At 47.5% G+C, this 22,930-nt stretch overlaps 1 protein-coding gene across 7 annotated transcripts in view; it reads left to right on the forward strand.

Moving 5' to 3' along the window:
- The window catches only part of TMEM150C (transmembrane protein 150C), a 25,743-nt gene continuing 2,813 nt past the window's right edge, over window positions 1-22,930 (forward strand). The window contains exons 1-9 of one of the 7 annotated variants that reach the window (XM_064450430.1): window positions 1-135; window positions 4,153-4,230; window positions 5,250-5,321; window positions 5,422-5,556; window positions 12,468-12,521; window positions 12,638-12,670; window positions 12,773-12,840; window positions 18,788-18,915; window positions 21,331-21,508. In XM_064450430.1, the coding sequence (XP_064306500.1) occupies window positions 5,260-5,321; window positions 5,422-5,556; window positions 12,468-12,521; window positions 12,638-12,670; window positions 12,773-12,840; window positions 18,788-18,915; window positions 21,331-21,508 (658 nt within the window). In that variant the 5' untranslated portion in view covers window positions 1-135; window positions 4,153-4,230; window positions 5,250-5,259. Of the gene's footprint in view, window positions 136-196; window positions 539-609; window positions 3,223-4,152; window positions 4,231-5,249; window positions 5,322-5,421; window positions 5,557-11,326; window positions 11,412-12,467; window positions 12,522-12,637; window positions 12,671-12,772; window positions 12,841-18,787; window positions 18,916-21,330; window positions 21,509-22,930 lie in introns of those variants that run through there. The other 6 variants (XM_064450433.1, XM_064450431.1, XM_064450432.1 and 3 more) reach the window with 6 other exon arrangements.

Raw genomic sequence — 22,930 nt, forward strand, 5'->3', positions numbered from 1 at the left:
GGGGCGGAGCGGGGGCGGTGCCGGGGCCGGCCCGGGCCGCCTCCGCGGCCGCCTCGGCCCGGCCCGGCCCGACCCGACCAGATCACACCACACCACCCTCGCCGCGGCCAGAGCTATCACCGGAGCCGCCCGCAGGTAGGAGCTGCCCCCGCAACGGCTGGGAACGACCGTCGGGAGCGCGAAACCCCGCGCGCCCTCCGCGCTCTCCTGTCGCGCTGTCGCCGCCCTGTCGCACCGCCCCGCGACTCGTCACTCCCTCTGCCCAGTCACCCCCCTCCCCGGCCGTGGTGTGGGTGCCCCGGCCGGAGGTGGCGGCTGGGGAGCCCCGCGGGAGGGCGACCCCCGCCGTGGGGAGCAGGCGAGCTGCCTGCCGCGGCCTGCCGAGGGGCGGTGGGTGGCGAGCGCTCGCCCCGCTGGGTGCTGGCAGCAGGGGGGGCTCGGCGTGTGGCACCGCAGGCGCTGCAGCGCTCGGGATGAGGCTGAAATCCTAGTGCTGTCTGTCCTGGAACTTGCTATTTTTACCGCAGGTGATCACAGGGTAGGTAAGACGACTAGAGCCACCTGACCCAGGGCCTGAAGGATCCGCTATGGATGAGATCTCTTAGGTCATGATTTTGGCATCTCTCTTACCCATGAGCCGTTCTGTGGCATCCTTTCGGGGTTGAGGGATGTGATAATGATAGAGCTCGGCGGGGCCATCTGCCAGCCTGCTGCCAGGACCTCTTCACACAGGGGTCTGTGGAGAAACACCTGGGTTGAGGCTGTGGGGTGGGACAGGTCCTGCCTTACTCAGATCCTATCAGGATGCCTGACATGCAGGCTGTGTCCCATTAAATTCCCAAGAGGGGAAGAGGTTTTGAGAAAGGCCGTTTGGCTCTGCTGTTGTCCCTCACGGAAGGAAGGGCGAGTTCCTGCCTCTGAGTGGTAGAAAGAGAGGAGCTGATGCTGGGTGCTAATAATGTCGCAGGGTGATGATGGGGTCGCTTGGGATCTCAGTCTTAGCTTTTTCTTACAGCAGCATGCTTGTGCCAGATCTTTGGTTCAAAGCCCTTGGTCTATAAAGGTTGGAGAAATCCTGAGCTAATCTTTCCTTCTGCCTTTTTTTTCCCCCCTTTTTAAACTAAGCTTTTCAGAAAAGTGACCTTAAGGGTTGACTGATCAACATTCGTGCAGTCCTTATGACATAGCAATGTACACATGTGTGATTAATTATGAATAGCAACTCAATATGGAGGAGGGAACTGTGTGAAAGGTATATCCCAATATACTGACTGCCTGTTGTGTCTTGCTCAAATGCATAAAACTGCCTAAAATAAGGGGACTTGATTCTTGCTGACTTTCTGTGTTTGGGTAACAGGGTAAGGAATGGGGACTGATATTTGCTTGACAAACATCTGGCTCCTGCTCTCACTGTTGTACTGTTAAAAGTAAAATTATTTTCTTGTGCTCTTCTTTGTGCCTAGCTGTCAGCATTTCCTGAGTCTGGGTGGTGGAAGTCAGTGCAGTTGTTTCATTTCCCCTGTTAAGATTCTTTGTGCTGCAGTGTTTGCTTTTCAGATGCAGAGCATGGATGTGTGCTTGTATGAAGACCAACTTTTTCAGTTGTTTTTTTCCTGGAAGAAATGTCATGTCCATGGTTTCCTCTCCTCCCCCAGCCATTTCTGGGCAGCCTGAGATTGCAAGATTGTGGTTTGGCCCAAAAAAGACATTTTAAGGTTGTGATCCTGTGGTCCAAGTTGCAACAATGAGCTCTGATTGCAGGATAAGTGGGCGCAAAGAAGCAGAGAAAGGTCTGTGGGAAATGTGAGAGATGATCCTAAGCAATGGATTGGGAGGAATAAACCTTGAGGGGGGACGGCTGGCAGGTGAGAAGGCTGCTGCTGCAGTAGACGGCTTGGACCAGGACTGAATGCACGCTCCTCTGTGCCACTGATTTCCCATGTGACCTCTTTGTGAGCAATTGATTGGCCCTATTGTCTAAAATGGGAATAATGATGTCTTTTTGCTGTCTCAAGAAGACTTGCAAAGTCTCTAGGTGCCTGCTCCCCTTGCTTTGGCTCCCCACAGGTTGCAGAAGTGGTCATGGGAGGTGCAGGGATCAAGGTGTGGTGAGAGGGGTGAAAGGGAAGCACAGCACATCTGGAACAGGTAGAGAGAGAAGGGTGGACTGAATGGGAGGAGGGAGAAGAGGAGAAGGCGGCGGATGAAGCTTCAAAAGGTACTGTTAAAATAACTGTAGGTTACCTTGCATGGGGTTTAATGCAAATTTTTAATGCTGAGGTTGGCTCTAGATGGTCACGCCTGCAAGGGAGAGGTGCCTGCTACAGCAGCAGTCTCTGTAAGAGTGCTGTTTGCTCAGTCGAGAAGTGTTTGCCTTTGGCAGGCTTGCAGACCTAGCTCTCTCTGGGAGGGCTGGTGCAGTGTGCAAGACAGGAGGGAAGCCTGCTATCCACCCTGCCCGCCACACAGAAAAGCAGAGCCTCCTCCACAGCACCCGGGAGCTGCTGAGCTGCACTCCCCTGTGGAACAGGTGGCATGTTTGGCAAGTCTGGTTGGGGTGGAGGCCATGATGCTTCCTGGTGTTATGAGGAGAGGTCCGGGCTGCCTGTCCCACAGGGAGCAGCAGGGAGGAAGGAAAAGCCTGGGGAACTTGAGCCAGTCTGCTGCAACAGTGAGGGGAGTGCCCAGCATCCTCCTCTCGATTTCCTGAGCTGGGGCAGATGCAGGTAGTTGAGAACTTCTGCCCTCCCTGTCTTATTTCCTGCTCTCTGTGATGAACTGCTGGGATTAGTAGTGGTGGATGCTGGAGCCAGAAGAGCCAGTGGCCCATCAGTTTTGGCACCACAGGACTGCAGGTGTGGACTTTGCCTGGCCAAGCCACTGGAGGTGGCCACAGCTTTGTCAGGGAGAGCCTCCCCAGTGGCCTTGGCCCAGCTGAATGCTCTTAGAGGTGGCTTAATGTGGTCTCTGCTGCAGTAAAGTCTGTCTCTGAAAATATTTCAAAAGACAGCAGAAGTTTTAAGCCTTCTGGATGTGATAGAGAGGCTGGTTACAGCAGGCTCAGATCCTGTTTAACAGGTGGAGGCTGTTCCCTGATCACCTCTGTCCATTGTGTTTGCAACAGGTTTGTGTGAAGTGAAACACTGTATGGCATCTTCCTCCTGTAGCTCACCCAAACACCCTGCAAGCAGCAATTTATGGTTGCAGCAGCTTGGGAGACTGGTAAATAAATGTATCTAATTCTTAAAATAAGTGGTGCTGGCAAGGCAGTGATGAACACTACAGAAATGCCTATGTATGATTACTTACGTTGTAATTTTCTCAGGGCAAATGATTTCCACAGGTCTAAACGGAGCCAAAAGACTGATTTGGTAGTTTGTAGCCTTGACAATCTCTGTGCCAGAGAGGGCTAACTTAGAGTAATGTCAAAAGCCAAGTCATGGGTACTGCACATCCATTCCTTCTAGCTCACCCTCCAGCCCATCATCTCATTGCTGCTTCTCTAGGGTTTTGGTGGTTAATTTGAGGGGAAGAGAACCTCAGTTTGCCATGTGAGTAGTGGAAGAGGCACGAGTCCTCATACTGAAGAGGTTGGTGTGGGAAAACTGTCCTGAGAGAGCTTGATACACTGTGCCACACTCCCTAAAAGCTTATGGACTTTGGGTGTTTTCCCCGTGGCTGACAAGTGCAGACTACTTGGTATTTACACTTCTGCTGTTGGTGCCTGCTGGTGTAAGTAAGGGAAATGCTGCTCTGGGGACAGTGCACATGTCTTCAAAAGCACAGAGCTGCAAAGTGTAGTGAAGAAAGGAGCTTGTGCTTCCAAACAATGGATAAAAGGGGTAGAAGGGACAAGAGAGGTGAAAGACGAGGTGAACAGGTGGGAAAAGCCCTGCTTACACTGTGTGGGAAGCCCTGTAGCTTATATTTGTTGGGGAAGAGAAAACAGTGGCAGGGTAGCAAAGGGAGGGAAACCTGGAACTGTTCTGGTCTTCCAGGGCATGCACTCTGTCATCTATAAACTATAGCAGAAGGAAACAATATAACCAGGAGTAAACTGCTCTGTGAAGTCTGCTCTTCTGGGCTTAGTCTATCTTTCCTTACCTTTGAAGATATCTCTAAGTCAACATGATGTATCTGTCTCTTTGCCAGGTTTCACCTCCCTGTTGCATGTTCTTTGCAACTCCCAACACTTGCATTGTTTTCCTGATAATGAAACAAACATTCCAGGTAGGCTTCCTACCCCCTTGCGTTGTATTGTGTATCTTGGCTTTGCTTGCTCATGCACATTGGAAATGCTTGAGGGCATTTGTCTTTGGAACTGAGGAGCAAATAAAACACTTCCACAGACCTCTATCAATCTATTAATATGCTGTCAAGATTACTTGGGAGTGGGAGTACCTTGTGGGAGAAAAAACACATGTTCTGCTTGTTGCTGGTTTAGGCAGTGGTCATTACATTGGGGTGGTTAAGGTGGAGGATGGTCACTGGACAGCCTGTCTGCATGGTGCCTCAGACTTTCTGGGCTTTACCACACCATCAGCCTGTATTTGTATATTACGTACAGAGCACGGAGATGGTTTCAGAGACTCTCTCCTCACAGCAAAAGAGCTGAAGCTCTTTTATTTTATGAGGAGATAAATAGCCCTCCACATTTTCCAGCAACTCTTCACTTTGGGGTTCGGCTGAGACTTTGGGATAAGTGCCATTTTCACAAGCATCCCAGACCAAAGGGTTGGCTAATCGTGCAAGGTATAAATATGCCCTTGTGGCAATGGTGTGGGACTGTGAGGTTGGGTCTGTGTTAAGACTCTCTGCTAGAGACTTCCCTTGCATCTCAGGAGAGGTCTGGCTAAAGTGGCCCCAGTCTTGAGCGTTAGAGTTATTATTACCACCTCTTGGAGAGGCGGTAAGGCATCTGCCCTGGGATGTGGGCAGTCCAACATACTTGCACTGCAAGCACTCTGGGGCCTGGTTGCCACCTGGCTTGCACAGCTCCTGAGGTCAGGAGGAGGAGCCAGGAGGGCTGAATCTTGCAGTGGGTGGTCTCTAGCATAATGGGGTCCTTGGGGCAAACAAACACACGGCACCTGCAAAATGCAGTGCTACTCAGCTCACTGTGTCTTGCTTTAAGCCCTGGCTGCTCCCAGCTGGTTTCACCACCTGCTGACCCAGCTTCTTCCATCTGAACCGGATATGTATCTTCTGCCTTACCCAACTGCTGCCTCTGCCTCCTTTGTCTATTGCAGGCTGAGGGCCATGACTGTCCAAGCCCTGCTTATTGTACAAGTGGGATCTCGTGGAAGTCAGTGCAGGCTGATGTAGGTGCACGGGTCAGAGCACAGCTCTGTCAAAACCTGCAAAATACCACTTTGGTCTTAAAGTGGCAAATTATATTCCATTTTCTTTTATAACATCTAGGAGCCTGGTCTTGAAGCAGCACGTGCCTGATTTGTACAACGCCAAATGCGAGAAAGGCAGACTCAGCCCAGAAGAGTTTTCAGTCCATATCTCTGGCTGTAAGACAGCAGCTCAACACCAGCAACTAAATGGCCTGTAAGTACTCATGTGCGATTGAGGACAAAGGCTGTGCAGCAGCAGGAAGCAGCATAACAAGGGCACTCTTTGAAGGACAGTAGGGTACAGGGGGGTGACACTGGCCTTGGGATCCAGTGGTGCTGCAGGGTTATCTCTGGGTAGGACACACTGTCAGTCACATGGTCTTCTTGCCAAGGCACTCAAGAAAGGCTGAAAAAAAAAATATTTTCAGAATTGATAACAAATTAACTTTACACAACCCCAGGAGACAGCTTTCTGGGGAAACCTGGAGGTATGGTGTGGGCAACCGAATGCTAATACAGCCTCTTCTGTCCCCATTTTTTGGTGACTAGAAGGTTTTGTTCCTTTGGTGTGCTTCACCTAGCTCCGTTAGGTTTGTTTGGCCAGAGCATTTCATTAGCATGCTGAATGCATCTACAATGTGTGAAATGAGACAAGAAATATGTACGGATGTTTCTGTGGGTGAAAGCATTGCCTCTCAACATTGTTGCAGGATTACTGAAGCATCTCCTGCTTCCCCCAGGTGCATGCTGGAGATGCCTTTACCTTTTCCTATTCCTCTCCTATAAATAAATGAAAATGGCATTTCTGCACACCTTTGAGATGGTAGGTGGGTACCCGGAGCAAGTAGAGCATCATGCCCTGCTGATGGAGGGGATTGCTTGCTTTCCTGTTACCCCACTATTTTTTATGTATTTACAAGTCTCTGGCATGCTTTATCTCTCTCATTGTGTGCTCGGGCTGGGAACCTTGAGATAAACCTGAAAATACTCTGCTTTGTTATGTTGGCATTTGTGGCTTGTGGGTGGAAGGTTATGTAATGTGCTGGTTTGTATACACTTAGTTACGGTGATTAGGTATCAAGTGAATGTGATAATTTTTGCTTTTAAAAGCAAAAAAATATAATAGTGGGCTCCCCCAAAAGCCAAATTGTGTGTGTTCCTCTGTGATTGTTGCTGAATGGCAACAATTCTTTATGACTTGCCATATGTTTTGAACAGCATCCTCCTTCTCCCAGTGCTCTGTACCTATTCTTTGAAATGACTCAATTGCCTAGCGCTGAGAAATGCAGGAGTATTGCTCTGGCTTATTAGGCAGCCTGTGTATGGGCCCTTGAAATGCATCTGCGTGCTCTAGCCTGAAAAAAGATGCATGACTGTTAATGTGGTGATTTTGTCCTTCCTTACATTCATGTTGTCTGGTGAAAGCAACTTCAGGAAGAGCCTGTAACTTTGCTTGGCAGATGAAATTAAGATGCCTACATTAAATGAACCTTGAGCAAGAAGCAGTATATGTTTGGTGAGCTGCCTGCTGTAACTGAAGTGTGTACTTTAGAGGAATGGGAGCTTAATTGGTTGAGGGGGTGTAGTGGGGCAATGGTAATAAGCAGAGCAAACAGCTGGCAGTCTGAGCAGATTTAGACATAAAAATGGAATGGAGATAAAGGACTAAGCCTGCATTGAGAGAAATCCTCAAGACATACCCTGTGACAGCGCTAATGTGAAACCCTTCACAGTTCTGCACCACGGCCCATGATAGCTGGCAGCAGGAGCGCACCTCGACAAGGTTTTTGCAATGCCGGTGTGAGACTGTGAATCAAGTGGGACTTTAAAACCACAGCATGTGTTTTTGGGAAGGTGGGCTGACTCCGGTTGGGGTCAGCTGTGATACTGAAAACATGTTTTTATTAGCCTTGTGAATCCATTGCACCATGAGGGCTTTCTGTCACTGAAGGCCTTCCTGTGCAAGCCTTAAAAATGGCAGACAAAGGGGTGTGTTCAATTACCAACTACCTCCTGCACACGGTGTGTTTATTTGGGAAAACACAGGCCAGCTGAGATGGCTGTTGTTGCCAGCTGGAGATGACTGCTTAGATTTGGCATCACTGGTCATGGCAGCAACGCAGAACAGAGCTGTGGAGAGGAAGGCTGGCTTTATGTCATCCCTGTGGAGCAATTAGCTGTCAAAGAAATTGTTTCTACATTTCCCACAGAGAATTCAGGTTATTTTTCCTGTCACTTTTGGCATTTTATTTTGGCTAAACTGCTGTGGTGCTGCAGGTGAGGCTGTCATTTGGGTTCCTTGTTCTCTTGTTTCTGGCTGCTGTTAGAGGTGCTGGTCTTAGCCTGCACAGAGGTATCCCAGCTTGAAGACACAAACATTGAGGCCATTCCTGAAGAGGACAGGTTAACCCAAAGGCAACTGCTGAGAATGATATCCTCTAAACACTAGCGCAAAGCTAGGCAGGTTTGGCATATGCTTGGGGTTCCTCCTTTGGAAGGAAATGAGGTTAAGTATAACTTTGTTCCTGGCACCCAAATAACACAGCAGGGAGTAAATGAGAAATGTGCAGGAGCTGAGTCCTGGTTTTAAACTATCCTCAGCCCACATGGGGATGTTGAAACATCTTTAAGCATGTGTGGGATGTGCCAATGGACAGCATTAGAAGGTGTTTCCATTTGAGGACACAGGGCAAAAGGACCCTTCTTTCTTGCTTTTGGTATTTCATCTGTCAGATCCAGGCAGCTTGCTCCTCCTGTGTGGGCTGGCAGGGGCCAGCAATGCCACTGGTCCAACCATTGCCCCCCACCATGTCTCCTTCCAAGGGTGTGCCACAGAGTACTTGCTCATGCTGTCCTGCACCCATGCCTCGGCGTGGGGCCTGTCAGAGGAGGGAGCATAGCAGCAACATCCTTTCTTTTGCTGCCTGTCACGAGAGGGAGGCTTACACAGAGCTCAGCACCCTATGAGGCCATCCAGCCTGATGTGGGGTGCTTATTTTCCAAAGGTCCAGCCCTGGCTGCACTGAGCTCTGGTGAAGATCTGGCCCCACGCAGGTCATTGTTGTACTCCCTGGGAGTGCTATCCTTCCTCTTCGGTGCAAACCCAACCAGCCCTGATGAGAGGTGTCTGGGGGTGTCATGGTTTAGCCCCAGCCAGCAACCATGCACCACACAGCCGCTCACTTACTCCCCCCTGATGGGGAGGGGAGAGAATCAGAAGAACAAAAGTGAGAAAACTCATGGGTTGAGATAAAGACAGTTTAACATGTAAAGCAAAAGCCGTGCATGCAAGCAAAGCAAAACAAGGAATCCATTCGCTGCTTCCCATGGGCAGGCAGGTGTTCAGCCATCCCCAGGAAAGCAGGGATCCATCATGCGTAATGGTTACTTGGGAAGACAAACGCCATCACTCTGACCATCCTGCCCTCCCCCCCCCCTTCTTCTTCCCACAGCATTATATACTGAGCATGATGTCATATGGTATGGGATATCCCTTTGGTCAGTTGGGGTCAGCTGTTCTGGCTGTGTCACCTCCCATCATCTTGTGCACCCAGCAGAGCACAGGAAACTGAAAACGTCCTTGACTAGTGTAAGCACTGCTTAGCAACAACTAAAACATCTCCACATTATCAATGCTGTTTCCAGCAAAAATCCAAAACATAGCCCCATACTAGCTACTGTGAAGAAAATTAACTCTAACAGGCTGGGAGGCATGCTAGAAGGCAGAGGACCTGTGGCAACCTGTTAATGAAGACAAGTATTATGACTAGTATTTGCTTTTATTGTGTGAATGAATCCTTTGTACCTTTCCAAAGGGGAAGGGTAAATAGTAAGATCTGCCATCTGCTGACCTGAGTTATGTTACCTTGGCTTAGTCCAGCCACCACCAGAGAAAAGAGGAGACTTGAGCACTGGAGTAGCAGTAATTACCTTGCAGAGGAAAAACAGTCTGTAACAGGAGGTAACATTACCTGCCTGCTCCCCTTCAGCCAAGACGGGATGGGGAACATGGCTACAGCTATGGCTCCTTTGCACAGGGCACTGGCACTTGGGCACTGTGCTGCCTGGGTCCGGCAGGGACTTGGTCTTGCTGCAGGTGAGGCAGCTACCACCTGGAAGTGATCCTTGACATTGCAGGTATGGGTCTCCGGTACCAGAGCACCAGCCAACGCCAGCTAAGGGATACTGCTGCATGTTGATGGGCTGCGGGAAGAAAAGGCAAGGGCAGCGCTTCACGGAATAGTTGCAACCACTACAGTAGGGGCTGTGCGGTGAACAGATCTGTGAAATACTTTGTGTCTCCTGTGTGGGAGGAGAGGAACAGAGATGAGAAGGGTAGGGAAATCTAGTCCACTCTCACTGATAATTTCTTAGATGTTACACCATGCTAAAGATCTTTATACACACTGGAGTTGACTGCCTTTTAAATTGACATACTTAATACTTGTATTGTTTCATGCTCCCTGTCCTCAGTTCTCTCTGCTCCTGGGTGAGGGAGGAGACCTTATCTGATTGCTTTTCTGTCTTTTAACATTTGCAGTTCAGCCTTACTCGAGGCTACCTGTACAGACAGCGCCAAATCATGCCCTCATGGTTTTGTGCAAGTGTGGTGTGGCTGAGGGTACTGTAAAGTTGTTTTGTACCTGTGCCACGTGATGTGCAGGGAAGACAGGACAGCTGAACTCTAGGGGCAAGCGTGAGGCTGTGATGCCTTCTGCAGGGCCTAGGGAGCCTCATCTCAACTCCTTCAGCCTCTGTTGCTCTGGGGCAGGGTGTGAATCTCTGGCTGGGGCAACAAGCCATGTCTAGCAAATGCATCCTTTGCAGCCGGGGGCTGTCTTGTGGGAGTGGTGAGCTGGAGGCTGGCTGTGAGAGGGCGCTTTCTTCTGAGCTGCCCTGGCACCTCAGGGTGCCTCACTGTCCATGGGGACCTTGGTGACCCCAGGAAATGCTTGCCCTGCAGCAAGCTATGGGAGAGAGGAGGAGGCAGAACACAGGGGTGCAGGTGCTACTGCCCTGATGAAAGTAAAGCAGGTACTGGAGCTGTGAGTCTTGCACTGTTCACTCTCTGTTTGTGTCTCTTGTCTGTGCTGCTGCCTGGAGGAGTATTTATGGAGGACAGAGCATGAGGAAATATTTGATCTGTTGTCAAAGGACTCACAGAGAGACATAGGACTCTCTGTGTCTGCAGCACAGCAGCATAGCAGCGTTTCTGAATTGCATGAGATACAGCCCCAGTGTCTCAGATGCTCATCCAGCATGAGCTTGCCTGGAGGAAAAATGCTTCCTCAAGAGGTGGTCTACGCAGCATTCTTTCATCCTGTACAGGATTTCACAGTGCCTACATTTTGAGAGCTGATGCTGTTTGTAATGCCTCATCCTGACAGTACTCTGGTTGCTGGCACTCGAGCTTGGCTTTGCTCTGGGTGTGGCCGAACACTATTTTTAGCTGATTGCTGCAGCCAGGGTGGGAGCTGGTCGTGTACTTTGTGGAGATGAGGACACAGCACGTGCCTCCTTCTCCGTTCATGCTGCAGGCTTTGCTGAGGCAGTGTGTGTGGAATTTGTAATGATCCTGGGAAGGAGGCTGTCTTGCCTTGTGCCTGTGGGAAGTAGGAAGGAATTAGGGCTGCGGGTCTTGCGGTGTCACCTTGTGCAAAATGCTTAAGAAAAATACTTTGAAAACCACTCAAATTCTGTAGGTGTGTCTGAAAAGTTCCCCCCTCCACAGCTCCAGGCTCTTTGTGCCTTGGTTTTTATGCAGTGCAGATGATGCTGCCTATGTGCAGCAGCTTAATCCTTTATGCCGGTAATGACAGTGTGAAAGGCTTGCATTGCCTGCTGCCTGGCCATTAGGAGCTTGATCTTGGGATGCTTCAGCACCTGCTGGGTGGATGCTCTTCCTTCTTTCAAAAGAGGGAGGCTGTGGTGGATGGGTACCTCTGCCCTCTTTCTTTTGTTTTTACTTTGTTATTTGTTTCTAGCAGGTATGGATGGGAAGAAATGCAGCGTGTGGATGTTTTTACCTCTTGTGTTTACTCTGTTTACATCAGCTGGATTATGGATAGTGTAAGTTAACTACTGTTGGTTATTTGGGAGAGCAAGTTAGGCTGGGGCAGTCGGAAGTACTGCTGTGGTGTGGGCTGCATCTCAGTATGGAGCGTCTTTTGGGGATCCGCTGTCCTTGAGTTTCTGTGGGGCTGGGAACGCACATGATAGGGGTAGGGGCCAGTCCCTGCCAGTTCATTGGCTTGGAGGATCACATTTTTATCCCTGAGTTTCTGTGCTCCCCAGGCAAAGTTTCTGACCTGGCCTTCTTCCTGGCACACGTTACTGGGAGCTGCCTGAAAAGAGACAGAAAAAAATGCAAAAATTCCCTTTCATCACATTTTCTTTGAATGACTCAGCAGAGCTGTTGGAGAAGCACTTAGGTCCTGCTTTGGGGTACAAAGTCAAAATCTGCAGCATCTATCACTGCGCTGACAACCTGCTTAATGGTGACACCTTTCTTACTAACACTTCTTACCAAAATGCACGCGAGACATGCATTTCCCTGAGCTGGGCTCTCTCCAAGCGTGCAGGCAGATGAGTGCAGCATGAATTTGGGAGCGATAAATCTGCGATCGGCAGCCATGCTCAGCCTGAGAAGCAGTTATATTATAGGATATGACTTTGGCCATCGTACGTGGATGTTGTTTTTTAGCAGCAGAGGCAGCTTAAGCCATTTGTCTGATCCCTATTGCTTGTTGTTCTTCTAGTTCCATTCCCTCTGTTTGTATTAAAACAGCTTTCGGGGGTGGGGGACCATGGTAAACCAGATGAGTCAAATGATTCAGGTTAAAAATGAAAACACTCCCCTGGTTGGTCATTTTTAAGGCAGCTGAGTTCAGTGACCCTATTTGTGTACCTTTCCATGCAAAACAGATGCAACACAAAGGCAGGCACATAGTTATGCCAGGAAGTGAGCAAAACTGCCTGCTTGAGCAGAGAGAAACGCAGGCTGTCTCCAGCAGATCCTGCTGGTGGGCTCTGAGATACCTAATGTGATGTTTGAGTTATTGGAATTGAAGCTAGGATGGGGTTTTACACTGTCTTCATATTTTTCTTTCTCTTTTTTTTTGACAGGTACTTTATAGCAGTGGAAGATAACAAAATTCTCCCACTAAATGTACCAGATAGGTAAGAGCTGGTTGTGGGCTTTATGTTCAATCACTTGTTGCTTTAACATAATAATACAATGCAAGCTAAATGAGAAAGAAAATCTTGAATGTTTGTTCTATGCATTTGTCTCTTAGAAAACCTGGTTCTGAAAGACCACCTTATATAAGGTAAGCGAATTATTTTCTTCCAGTTACTGTTCTGATTAATGGTTGTTATTTATGTGTCTCTGCCATCCTAGAGTTACAATGATACGCTTTTTATTTTCTAAGTATTGCAGGTGATGCACCTCCTGCAAGCTGCGTATTTAGCCAAGTCATGAATATGGCGGCATTTCTAGGTAGGAACCACAAGAGCAATGTTTCTTTCTCTCTCATAACTTGTTTTTAGAAGTCACTGAAACATAAGCAATATCCCATACATATTGCTCTTGATTCTGATGATGTGAAATTTAAACTGTGATTACTACTGATGAAGACAGAATTATTTTGTCTTCATTTGTAGAAAGACAGAATAAAGCTGGATGCATTTGAACTTTGTTGCTTTCTGTTTTATTCTGATGTTTTTAGTTGCCTTATCTTAGCCTTGAATCTGTGTGACTGTTTTTCATTGTATGGTGGGTTTTTGTTATATGCTGTGAATGTGAGATAATTGCATGGGAATATTGGCAAATGCAGCAACTGATTATGCAAAGTATCATCCATGCTGAAGTCTCCCCTACCACACCCTTTCCTAAATTCCATTACTAAATCTGTGGAAATTTATTGGCATTTTCCAGCAGTGGAATAAGATGGAAACACCACAAAGAGAAGAAATATCTGAAAAGTACTTGAAAAAAGATGTCTCTGTTTGGTTCTTAAAACTGTTTTTTACCTTCATCTGTATGTATTTTGAGCAAATTATCCCAAACTTAAATAGCAAATAATCAATTAGTTTAACCTTGATTTGCTCTTCTTCAGTGGTACTTACATTTATCTTTTCCTATACTGTGTGATTGATTGTGCTTTCAGTTTTGCTCTGAACTATTCTCTTGAAGTGTGGGTTCCAACCCTGTTGCCTGTGAAAGGCACAATATTTCTTTTCAGAAATCTGGGAAATTCAGTTGAGTTGAGTTTTGAAATTAGTCCAGACCTGTACATGCATGAGTAAGATGCCTTAGCAGTCTTAATCTGACATAATGAAAATGAGACTTGGGATGTAGAACCTGGTAAAATATGCTTAATCATGAACCTTGATATGAACTTCCTTGTTTTCAAGTATCACTTCAGGGTAGAGTTTAGGCATCCTCCTACTTTGTTTCCATGTATGGCTTTGTTTCAAGTTTAGATCTTGATCTACATATTGAGCCAGGGTCTCAATTAGCAGAAATAATTTTGGCTCCAGTTTGTGCTGAGGCAGGGTCTTGCTCTCACATTTTATTTGTATGTCTGATACCCAGTGAAATGTGATTATGATTATATGATTTAAACTTCAGACTCCCAAACCACTTACAAAAACATGTGCATAGCATGATACTTCTTATGTTAACATGGCTGATTGACAGCAGTGAATTGACAGCTGCCTTTTCAGCTGCTTCCAGGTATGGCCCCATTTCTGCAGACCACTCCGTTCAAGCAGCCTCTGTTGACCTGAACCAAGGCCCAGTGAGTTCAAGGGCTTTATGAAAGTGTACGAATTGGCTTGATGATCAATCACCATGTGATCTGGGTGGATGTGAGGATAGCAGTTGCATGAGCGTGAGGGAGCAGCTGGTGTGAAGAAGGGCAGACAAACAAAAGACATGCAGATTTTGAAGCTAAGCTGTACTGTACACTTTTGTTGCTGCTTCTTCCCATTGCAAGAATAAATATAACCAGGAAACCTCCAGACTGCAAATGTGGTGTGGGAGATGTGATGGTAGGTGGCTGTCTTGGCCACAGTGATCATGAAATGGTTGAATTTTAAATTTTTGGTGTAATGGGAAGAAAGGACAGCAGAGTTACTACCCTGGATTTCAAGAAAGCAAACTTCAAGCTATTCAGGGAGCTATTTAGCAGAGTATCCTGGGAATCTGCTTTCGAGGGATTAGGAGTCCGTAAGTGCTAGTCAGTTTTTAAGAACCACCTTTTAGAAGCACAGGAGCAGGCTATCCCACTGTGTCATAAGTCAAGCAAGCAGGGCAGAAGACCAGCTTGGCTGAACAGGGGACTCCTCATGGAGCTCAAGAGGAAAAAGAAATTGTATCATCTCTGGAACCAAGGTCAGGCTTCGCAAGAAGATTACAGAACTGTGGTTCATATCTGCAGGGAGAAGATACAAAAGGCCAAAGCTCAGTTAGAGTTGAAACTGGCCAGTGTTATGTCAGACACCAAGAAAGGCTTTAAGTATGTCAACAGCAAAAGGAAAACATTGGACTTCTACTTGTTGAAGACTGTCACCTGACTAATACAGATTAAGATACAGCAGAGGCATTCAGTGCTTTTTTTTTTTCCTCATTCTTTAGTAGTACCGATTGACCTTGGGCTGCCTGGGCCCTGAGACAGAGGACCACGAGTGTGGGAATAGTGTCTTTCCATCTGTGGACACTGAAATTGTAAGGGACCAGCTGTATCAGCTGAATAAGTCCCTGGGGCCTGATGGGATTCATCCCAGAGTACTGAAGGAGCTAGTAGATGTTATGTCAGGATCACCCTCAATCATCTGCCAAAGGTCTTGGGAGTCTGGGGAGGTCCATGCTGACTGGAAGCTAGTGAATGTTATTCCAATATATAAAAAGGGCATGAGGGAAGACCCAGGGAACAACAGACCTGTTAGTCTAACCTCAGTTCCTGGAAAAATTATGGAGAAGTTTATGCTGGGTTATGCTGGGTACTATTGAAAGGCATTTAAAGAATAATGCAGTCATCAGGCACAGTCAACATGGATTCACAAAATAAAAGTCCTGTTTAGGATCTCATTTGAGATCCTTCTAAGGTAAGGTCACTCCCCTAGTGAATGAAGGGGAGGTGGTGGATGCAGTTTTTGTAGATTTTAGTAAGGCTTTTGATGCTGTCCCTCACAGCATCCTTCTGGAGAAGTTGTCCAGTTGTGGGATGAGCAGGTTCACAGTGTGCTGGATGAAAAATTGACTGAAGGTCAGGGCTCAGAGGGTTGTAGGGAATGGGGCTACATCTGGCTGGCGACCAGTCACCAGTGATGTTTCTCAGGGCTTGACTCTAGGGCCAGTTCTGTTCAATATATATATCAACAATCTGGATGTAGGAGTTGAATGCACCATTAGCAAGTTTGCTGATGATCCCAAACTGGGAGGTGCTGTTGACTCTCTTGAGGGACAAGGTGCCTTGCAGAGGGATCTAGATAGACTGGAGCATTGGGCAGTGATTAATGGGATGAAATTTAACAAATCAGAATGCCAGGTTCTGCACCTAGGATGGAGTAACACCAGGCACAAGTATAAACTGGGAGAGGAGTGGCTGGAGAGCAGCCATGCAGAAAGGGATCTGGGGGTGCTGGGTGACAGCAGGCTCAGTATGAGTCAGCGGTGTGCCCTGGCAACCAAGAGGGCAAACGCAGTATAAACAGTCAGTCAAAAGAGGTGATTATCCCACTGTATTTAGCATTGGTGCAGCTTCACCTTAAATACTGTGCACAGTTTTGGGCCTTGCAATTTAAGAAGGATGCTAAGGTCCTTGAATGTGTCCAGAGGAGGGCAACAAAGCTGGTGAAAGGGCTGGAAGGAATGTCCTGTGAGGAGTGGCTAACGACTTTGGGTTTGTCTAGTTTGGAGTAAGAGAGGCTGGTGGTCACCTCATTGCCCTCTACAGCTTCCTGAGGAGGAAAAGTGGAGAGGGAGGTGCAGATCTCTTCTCCCTGGTATCCAGTGATAGGGCACATGGCAGTGGTTCAATGCTATGCCAGGGGAGGTTTAGACTGGACAATGGGGAGCATTTCTTTACTGAGAGGGTGGTCAAACACTGGAACAGGCTTCCTAGAGAGGTGGTCGATGCCCCATCCCTGTCAGTGTTTGAGAGGCATTTTGACAATGCCCTTAGTAATATGCTTTAACTTTTGGTCAGCCCTGAATTGGTCAGGCAGTTGTAGGATCACTGTAGTTCCGTTCTGTTCCGTTCTGTTCCGTTCTGTTCCGTTCTGTTCCGTTCTGTTCCGTTCTGTTCCGTTCTGTTCCGTTCTGTTCCGTTCTGTTCCGTTCTGTTCCGTTCTGTTCCGTTCTGTTCCGTTCTGTTCCGTTCTGTTCCGTTCTGTTCCGTTCTGTTCCGTTCTGTTCCGTTCTGTTCCGTTCTGTTCCGTTCTGTTCCGTTCTGTTCCGTTCTGTTCCGTTCTGTTCCGTTCTGTTCCGTTCTGTTCCGTTCTGTTCCTCTGGTTTATGGATAAAGCCAAGCTTTTCTCTGCTGTCTTGAGTGCTTCTGACAGCTGTTTTTAGCTTGTACCTCTGGCCATCTTAGTTGTGTCAGCGCCCTTGCTATAGGAGAGGAAAACTACAGAAACCTGCTAGAAACATAGGCATTACTGAGTACTGAAAATGCCATTGTTTTGCATGTAATGCTGGAAGGTGACATTTTGTGCTGGTTTTGGCTGAGAAGGGGTTAATTCTCCTCACTGTGGGGGTCGGCTACCTTTCCAGCTTCCCACGCTCTGCCGTGTGGCGGGGGGGGCTGGGAGGGGCAGGGCTATGGTGGGGGCGGCTGACCCCGACTGGCCAATGGCAGGTTCATTCCATACCACGTGACACCATGACCAATATATTGAGGTGGGGGCAGTTGCAGCGCCAGCGCGGGGCGGCGGCGTCGGGTCGGTGGGCGGCGAGTGGCTGCGGTGCGTGCGGTTTGTTTCAGCGGTTCGTTCCCCCTCTCCCCTCCCTTCCCCCCGCCCCCGGGGCTTTGCGCCTCTCGTTGTTCTCCTTTACATTGCATTTCTACTGCTGTTTTCTTTTAATTTTAATTATTAAACTGTTCTTATCCCAACCCACGAGTGTTACCCTTCTGATTCTCTCCCCATCTACTGGTGGGGCAGTGAGTGAGCGAGCGACTGTGTGGGGCGGAGCTGCCGCTAAACCACGACACATTTTAATTCCCTTTTGTTATTCCCATCGACATTTTAGGAAAGGATCACATAATTTCAGGATCCTGTCCTATAGCAATAGAAATGAAAAAGTTCCATGAGTTCAAGTAGTCACAGGGTGGCTGTCCCAAACTATTACCTGGGGATGAAAAACAGAAATTCTCCTTTTTGGGGGGAACTAAGTTTTCTTGTTTCAAGGATTTGGAGTTGATTGATTCACTAGAGCAAATTGTGAGAGAGTAAATTCAAACATCTCTTGCAGTTTGGATAAAAGTGGATGTTTTTTACTTACAGTGCCCTTATTTTTCTCAACCATGTTTTTGGTATTATACCACTTCTTTTTGGAAAATATAGATCTAATTTGCTAACACAGACAATTTACAACAATATGACCTACATGCTATCAGTTTGAGCATAAGCATAAGAAGGTGTCTGACAGCAACCAGTGAATTTCCCTGTTCAACTAAATTGCTTTTTAGTGGTCTGGTTTGAAACCTATCTGAAGATCAGCTGATTTCCTGGCTTTCTGTGTAGTTCCATGCAGCATTCCCTAGGGAGGGCAAGAATATACAATGTGAATATTTCCTGGGGTTATGTCATGTCATATATGATATATCATGAATCATATGAATATATGTATCATATCATAGCGCTTGGGCTAATTGTAAGCTTGGAAGGGCTGCTCTTCCAGTCTTTGCAGAAAATTAGCGCAGTATTTTGGCTTACGTTCATGGCACCAGCAACTTGTTCCAGAGGAGAAGAGGCAGTGGGCATTATGGTAGAACCTGGAGAAATATGTATGCGTTGTTCATAAATTTTCTAATACAGGTGGGGTTTGACATGCCTCCTCCAAGAAAGCTCAATGCTTGTCAGCGGAGTGAAACTCGATGCAAGCCCAGATGCCGCAATGTGAATGCATGGTGTGTATGTGATATACTATGTGCTGGAATCCTCACAGGCAAGTAGGAAGGTGCTCTTCTTTCCCCCAGAAAATTTGGAACCCAAGTCCTAGACGTCATGAGAAAAGGAAGCATAGGAGCTCAGCGTAACTGGATTACAAGGGAAATGCTTCCTGTGTTCAGTCTCGTCCATGACTAAGTGGGAAGGGGGCCATGCAGAACCACTAAGCTAGCTGGCCTGCAGTGAGCTCTCCCCTCTGGGTGGAAAGTGAGTGGTTGCTGCAGCGTGCTCTACCTAATGATGCACCTTGCGTTCTGTTTCCTTCTCAGCACTTGTCATGGCTGTCCTGCGCTTCATTCAGCTGAAGCCGAAGGTGTTAAACCCTTGGCTGAATGTCAGCGGCCTGGTGGCATTATGCTTGGCATCTTTTGGGATGACCCTACTTGGCAACTTTCAGGTACTGCACTCCAGGCTTGGACTGCTGTGTCTGTGCTGTGAGATTTCTGCTTTTCTAGCAGATCTGCTTAGGTCTTTGAACAACCTGTGATGTGAACTCAGGAGATAGTGTGTCTGGCTGTGCCCCAGCCCTCCTTGTACCTGCACTGCCACCTCTGTCTGATGCTTATGTGGTTCCAGTAACATGCTGAGATGAAGGGCCACAATCATTTTTCATTTATTCCCAGCAGCATTTGCACCTGCACCAGAGCAGAGAGCCAGAGCAGGGAAACCCTTGAATCTCTTGGGCCGTGGGGGTTGGCACAGATGGTGCCGAGTAAAAGGACTGAACTGGAAGTTTACATATGCATCTGTGCAAAAAGATGCACAGCTGCCCATACAGATTTAGCAGACAGCTGAGTGTCCTTCATTTAAAACATGTTTAAATCTACCTCCTGCTTGTCCTCAGACTGGCCAAGAGAGGGGCACAGCAGAGGAGTGCTACGACTTCTCCTAATGTGATGAGTGCCTGGATGAGGTCCCTCTGATTATCTGAAACATTATACAAACAAACAAGCAAGCTGTCAGTGCTACAATGTTGCTCTGCTGGGCTGGGTGTCCACTGTGATCACTAGTGTGTCCGTTAGGACTGCAGTGAAAATTGAGGCATTAGATTTAGTAGCACTTGGGTTTCCTCATCCCTTTGCTGTCTCTGATGCTCTGCCTCTCATTGGGGTGCAAGTAATGACCTCCAATAATGGCAGGAACCAAGAAAGGTCAGTGTAGGCTGGCTTCTTTCCTGGCTTTGCAAGCAGGGAGCTGTTTTTCCAACCAATACAGAAAAGGTAGTACCTGTTTTGTGAAGGGTGACTACCTCTTTGGGTTGTGGAGCAGTTGCAGGAATTTTGTGTTCTTTACACTCTTTTTTTTTTTTTTTTTTCTTTTTCTATTTTGAATGAGGTGTGAGATAATTTTTTGACTCCCAAAAAATTTTTGGGATTCTGAGTCCCAAAATTGACTGTTTTGAACTCCAGAGCATAAACCAAAAACTTGGAGTCTTGTTTTTTCACAAGAATTTCCCAGCTAGAAACTATGAGGCTTTTGTAGCAGCTTTGTCTAGGTGTGAGAAGAGTATTTCTAGTACAGGGCAGATACTAGGAAGCAGTTTCAACCTCTCCCTTTGATTTTTTTGCTCTTCAGAGCAATGATTTAAAAACAGATACTGTGAATCATGCCTTGTTATAAATTCTGACCTGATTATCCACTCCTTGTTAGTTACCTGTGTCCTTGCTTAGATCTTTTGCCAAACCATGAAACCATGTGGTAATGAGACTTAGTCCATGCTTTTCCATACCTGACTGTGGTATTAAATAATATTTTGGGAAAATTACAGATTGGGTTTGTTAGAGGGACATTATGGCTGTGAGTCCCTTGCAGTGTAGGCTACCCTGGGAAAGGCATCCCAGTCCCATTTTTGCCTGTACTATGATTTGCACCTACCCTTGAAAAAAAACTCAAGGTAGGGAGGAGAGGGGAGAGATCAGTGGAGGCACAGTAACTAGACTGTTATCTTGTAGATTCTGTCTTGTTTGATGGGAATTTGTTAAATGACTGAACAGGAATCAAGACTGCAGGGAGGAATTAGAGACTGCTGGTTTCTTTTCTAGAAAAGCCTCAGAGGCAGAGGAGAAAGGGAAATTGTTTGGCTTAACTTAAGTCTTGTCTGTGCTGGGCTTTCTGAATGGATTTGCAGCCTCAAGGGTTCTCTTTGCTTATTGAACCTGGCTGCCCTTTTGCCTTGCAGGATTGCACAGTCTTTGAGCCCTGTAAGACATGGGAGCACAAGGAACAGAGAAGCACTTGCACTCTGGAGAGGTTGGGTTCGTATTGCCTCAGAGAACAGACAGTCAAGCTTTTTGGTGGGAGAAACTTGCCAAACCAGGAGCATGTGTCTGTGTTTTGGCTTGTGCTAGCTGAATCGAGGTGTCAGGGCTCTAGCTACCCTCTGCCCCAGGCAGCACTGCTCCATGCAGCTGGCACTGAAGGCCGCACAGTTTGCTTCCATTGCAGGGAGCTTGTACAAGATCCCAGGGAGTGGTACTTGCCAGCCCTGGCCATCACATTGAGCCAGGGAAGGATTTATTTCTGAGCTCTGTGTTGGTGAGTACTGTCAGGGAGCTGTGTGTCAGGTAGTGCCCAAGCAACTGCATTTTCCACTGTGCTTGGGCGTTGGGCAGAAGATCTGCTTGACTGTGACAACTGTCAGCTTACCTTGGTTAAGTTACACCTTACACTTCTGCCAGAAGAAATCATACAGCATTTTTCTCTCTCACCCCAGTGATTCCCACTGTCCTCTATCTCACCCCAGCAGCAATCCAAGGTAGCTAGCAGATAATTCCCATTGCATTCAAACAATCACCATTTTGTTTGTTCCTAGCTTTCCAATGATGAGGAGATCCACAATGTGGGCACATCACTGACCTTTGGCTTTGGGACCTTGGCATGCTGGATCCAGTCTGCCCTCACCCTCAAGATCAACCTGAAGAATGAGGGACGGAAAGCTGGGATTCCACGAGTCGCCCTGTCGGCCAGCATCACCCTCTGTGTGGTGCTCTGTATCCTTTTATCCCACTCCCTGGGAAGCCAGGTATCATACATGTCTGACAATCTCTGCAGCAGGGAATATTGGCTCTTCTCACACCCATCCTAGAATCTCAAAGCCTTTAGGAATGCTACTCAGCTTGTCATCATGGCATGATCGTATGATTGGCTCATTTTGCTACTTGTGTTTTACCAGGATGCGCTGCTTCGCATCCTTCATAAATGTTTCTAAAACTTCTTAGTGATATCCAAAATGGTTACAATATTGAATAGTATCTGTGCAATTTAATCGCACCACTGCTTACCTACACAGCAGCATTTAAGATTATGCAAAATATTGAGATAAAAATTCTCAGAAGAACAAATGAACAAGGGAAGAAATCAGATCTCTGAAAATGAGAAGATTTTCATGTGTTTGTTGAAATGTTCCACAGTGCTACATCCAGCTCTGCCTTTTAAGATGGTTATCACAGTCAAGAGCTGCTGGGTCAAGTCGACTTTATGTAAGACCAGGTGCTTTAAAAATGGCATTTGGGCTGTGGGGTCTGCGGTCACTAAGACTAGGATGTACATGTGGCTTCCTCTCTGCTTTGTGCCTGTCAGCCCCACTCCAGCCCTTCTGTTTGCATCAGCACTGATGTGCCCTGGGTGTTTGTTTAGGATGGATCCATTCACTGCATAGTTGATCAATGTTAGTGCTGGGATAAGCAAGAAGGTAGGAATAAATGGCAGGGAATAAACTAATCCCCCTTTTTTGGGGGACAGCCTGTTCTTAAAACAATTCCTTAGTCACTTGGCTGGTTTTGAACATTTCAGCCAGTGCCCAGCGTAGCAGCATATTGGTGTGAAGATGTACTGTCAGTTGCCTCTTAAGCTTCTGTGGAAGAATTTGTACCTGAGCATCATGCTTTGGTTACATAACATGGGATTTTGCCTGGTTCTTGTGGTGTTCCCCTCCTCCCCTGCCCCAGGCCCATAGCTCCCCCAGGGTGTGTCTGGGGTAGGGCTGCATGTGAGGAACTGGGCCAGCCTCCTGCTGTGCTGCCATCTTTGGAGGTTTTGGCCAGGCTGGGAGCAGGAGCAGCTGAGTAAGCCAGGGCATAGCTGCTCCTGTACTGACATGCTGGGTGCTCCCAGCCCTCCCCAGCCAGCTGCTTGGCACTGAAAGCCTTGGGCCCTCTGTGGAGGGGGACAGGCTGAGGCAGGATTCCCATTCTGCCCCCACCCCACACTGGCTTTGCAAAGGCTTGGGGCTGGCTCCCCATCCCATGCAGCTTGTGCATAACCCTTGCACTAAAGAGAAAATGGAAGATCCTTAAAGCCAGACACAGAATGCTGTTTGCTGAAATGAGGCTTTGTTTGCTTAGACTAAGCCCAAGATGAAAAGCCTCTGATTACCTGCTTTGTGCAGTTAAAGCATGGGAGGGGCTGCTTGT

The sequence above is a fragment of the Phalacrocorax carbo genome, chromosome 4 (assembly GCF_963921805.1).
Source record: "Phalacrocorax carbo chromosome 4, bPhaCar2.1, whole genome shotgun sequence".
Lineage (NCBI taxonomy): Eukaryota > Metazoa > Chordata > Aves > Suliformes > Phalacrocoracidae > Phalacrocorax > Phalacrocorax carbo.